The sequence below is a fragment of the Frankliniella occidentalis genome, unplaced genomic scaffold, assembly GCF_000697945.3.
Source record: "Frankliniella occidentalis isolate FOCC.00 unplaced genomic scaffold, Focc_3.1 Scaffold1, whole genome shotgun sequence".
NCBI classification, from domain to species: domain Eukaryota; kingdom Metazoa; phylum Arthropoda; class Insecta; order Thysanoptera; family Thripidae; genus Frankliniella; species Frankliniella occidentalis.
In genome coordinates, this window is record NW_026267131.1 from 1,418,997 (window position 1) to 1,422,235 (window position 3,239).

General features: G+C 51.5%; 1 protein-coding gene across 8 annotated transcripts in view; it reads right to left on the reverse strand.

The window, feature by feature from the left end:
* The window catches only part of LOC113213447 (gonadotropin-releasing hormone II receptor-like), a 113,795-nt gene that overhangs the window by 5,612 nt on the left and 104,944 nt on the right, over nucleotides 1-3,239 (reverse strand). For all 8 annotated transcript variants that reach the window (XM_052275734.1, XM_052275685.1, XM_052275776.1 and 5 more), the window contains one exon: nucleotides 989-1,130. In XM_052275734.1, coding sequence (XP_052131694.1) covers nucleotides 989-1,130 — 142 coding nt within the window. The remainder of the gene's footprint in view (nucleotides 1-988; nucleotides 1,131-3,239) is intronic.

Here is a 3,239-nt window from a genome sequence, read left to right on the forward strand (position 1 = left end):
GGGGGGGGGAATATTTTAGACAGATGGACCCCGTTCCATAACGTACGACAAGAAGATTTAACGGCCAGGACAGGACTCCTCCAGAAAATACTTACAGGGAACCTTTTCAGGTGTAAATCCCCGATTTCGTTGAAACTTGGAAAATTTGAAGGTTATTTATGTAGAAATCGGATGGCACTTGAAATTTTTCCTGAACCTCACAATTAGTTTTCCCCTATATAGGGGTAGGAGCACGGTTTTTATGCATGGTTTTTATGATATTTTTTGTAAAATGTAAGGCAGTGTTCTAAGGGGTAACTCATTAAAGTAGCGTCCTTTGTCCGTTTTGCTCTATTTTGTACCGTTAAGGCGGTAGAGGGATATTTGAGACAAAAACAGTGTAAGGCTTAAGTAAACCCCTAGTAACTGTGAGGTTCAGGAAAAAATTCAAGTGCCATCGTCCGACTTCTAGTACAATAACCTTTAATTTTTCCGAGTTTCAATGAAATCGGAGATTTACACCTGAAAAGGTTCCCTGCGTCCGTTTTTTCCAGCTTTATTCGGCATTGTACGGCAGCACAGCGCCTGTGAGTCTCTGGGTAGGCCAGCCCGCAACACACGCATGCACGACAGGCAAGATATTGCCTACCCATCAGGCGCTACGAGAGCTTGCAGTGGCTGAACTTGGCCGGTTCGTAACGGCGAATGATCGTACACGTTCCGGATGATCCTATAGACCGCACTAGAGAGCACCCGAGCGGGTGAAAGCAAGTGCCCTGTCTTTCTAATCACGCACGGTGAACACAGCACTGGTCATGCAAGCAGTGATGAGGCAGGCCGCCTGCAGGAAGCCAGACACCAGGCAGCAGTCGAGGGGGTCGTGCACTGTGCACGTGCACCCACACGGGCACTCCCGTGCTCGTTCACTCACACTAGCACTTAACGTGCACGTGCACCGTTTACGTGCACTCACACGTGCTCTCACACAGACTCTCACACAGGCACTCACCGTGCTCGTGCTGCGCCGCTTGCGGATGTTGAAAGCGCCGTACACGATGGGGTTCATGCACGAGTTGGCCGAGCAGAACAGCAGCAGCCCCTTCTGCAGGCGGGGGTCGACGTTGACCGCCGCGCTCGGATCCACCCAGTACCTGCGAACAGACGAGGGGGGAGATCAGAAGGGGACAGGAACCTCGCTCCCGGGAGGGCGAGAATTTACAATAACCATACGAAAGAGCTATTGCAAAGGCTCACATTCTCACAAACAACAACATCAAGAAACAAAACAACTCTGGTTTGTAGCCGTATGCCGGCACACCTAAGCGCCCTTTGGTTTTGTGCTGGAGGGAAAATGGAGATGGCAGGGGCACTTTCCCGTCCGTTACAGGCAGTCTTGGGGACATTCGGGGACATTCTAAACATAACGCAACAATATTGTTTTGAAATAGATATCTCTATTCTTGCCCTCCCCCGTAAACTACCCACATACCCACCGCCCTCACCGAGCGTTGAAAGCCTTTCTCACGACGCCAGTGCGCTGCACGGTAAAGAATTATAATCTAATTAAGAGAATAATGCCGACGGGATGACGGCAAGGAAGATGTTTCCGCCGTTTCCCCCGTCATATTTTGTTATCCATTATTAACGCGCTGACATGGCGGGCGCCCGGTGCGCAGGGTACCCCGACAGTACCCCGACGGTACCCGGCGACGGTACCCTGAGGGTACCCGAGGGTGCTCTTCCCGTGAAGGTCCATTCCAGACTCTGAAACCCTACTCCGTTCCACCCATCAGACACCAGCGCCAGCCCCCACCTTTCAGCCCTCTCATCCCCTTTCCGTACGCCTTCACATATTATTTTATTTTTCTAATATGAATTTGATTGCTTTTGGATAACTCCAATTCCGCGCGGTAATGAAATCTTTGGTCGTTCTCATTTCACATCTCGCGCCTTTTCTCTTTTCTTCCTGTTCACCCCCAGCCGCGATGATGCGTAGTGGGACGCTCTGTTAAACTCAAATGCCTACATTGTCAACAGTAAAGAAAGAAAAACGCCAATGTCTACATTTAAGGCAAAGTCCAATAAACATCGGCCAAACTTCGAAAAATTCGGTTTTAAAATGTGCATATGGTGTCTTCATATTGTCTATACAATTTTTAAATGTACAATTGAAATTACAACTTTTATAGAACATTTACTTGGATATTTCATGATACAACACCCCACTACCCCTCCTAGAAAAAAAAATGTTAAAAATATTTTTCACAACATGATGTTGACAATGACAATGACAGAGCGCGATCCAAAGGGAGGGGTGAGGGGTACAAAAGAGAAGACAAAGAGATCACGTGCCCCCCCCCCCCCCCAATGCCGAGCTGCACGGCCCAGATTTAGCCGAGATAACACACACAAAGCAGGGACAAATCGTTGGTGCTGGCGGAGACGTTATTGGAAATTAGTCCGAGAGAGAGAGAGAGGGGGGGGGGGAGCAAGAGAAATATGCGTCCGGCAGCCGTGGTGGAGGGTAGCCCCGCCCCGGTCCCGGCTCTGATAGAAAATGCTGCAGCGTTATTCATGAACAACTTGAGATTGTAATATGCCGTCTGATTGGCTTTGCTCCGCTCCCGATTCCAGCGACGCTTTTTTTCCGCTTTATAAAATACCGAAAACCAAACTAATAAAAGTCGCTTCTTGCCATACGGCGCGCGTTTTCTTTTTCGTTAACGGCGGATATCGCCAACCCCGTGCCCAGAACTTGCTTTTTCCATGCTACAAGTGAGAGAGTGTGTGTGTGTGGGCGCGAGCACGCACGCGCCGAGTTCACGAAGTTAGAAACACTTGATGTGGGATGAGAACAACTTGGTGCCGGGGAGAGGACCCATGCAGGAACATGGACCCCGGCGGATAGGGAGCGGTTGGATAGATGGATCGTGCCCATGGCCCCGGGCCTCCCCTGCAGCACTGGCACGAGGGGCGCTCCCCCGACGCTCGCACGGCGCGCTCCCGCTCGCTCACTGCCTACCGAGAGGCACGTGGCTCCCGGCGCTCCCGGCGGCACTCACCGCCTCGCTCACAGAGGGGCCCCTCTGGAAGCCGAGAGGCCCCTGCGAACCGCCTTCGCGCCGCTCTCACAGACTTATTGAGGACTCCAGACAGACTTACGGAGAGGAAAAGGGAGGACTCGATTCGATTCGGATTGACTTGGCCTCACTTAGGAAGGAAAGGGGGAAGGGAGGGAGGGGGGCGTCGCGGCGGGCGCG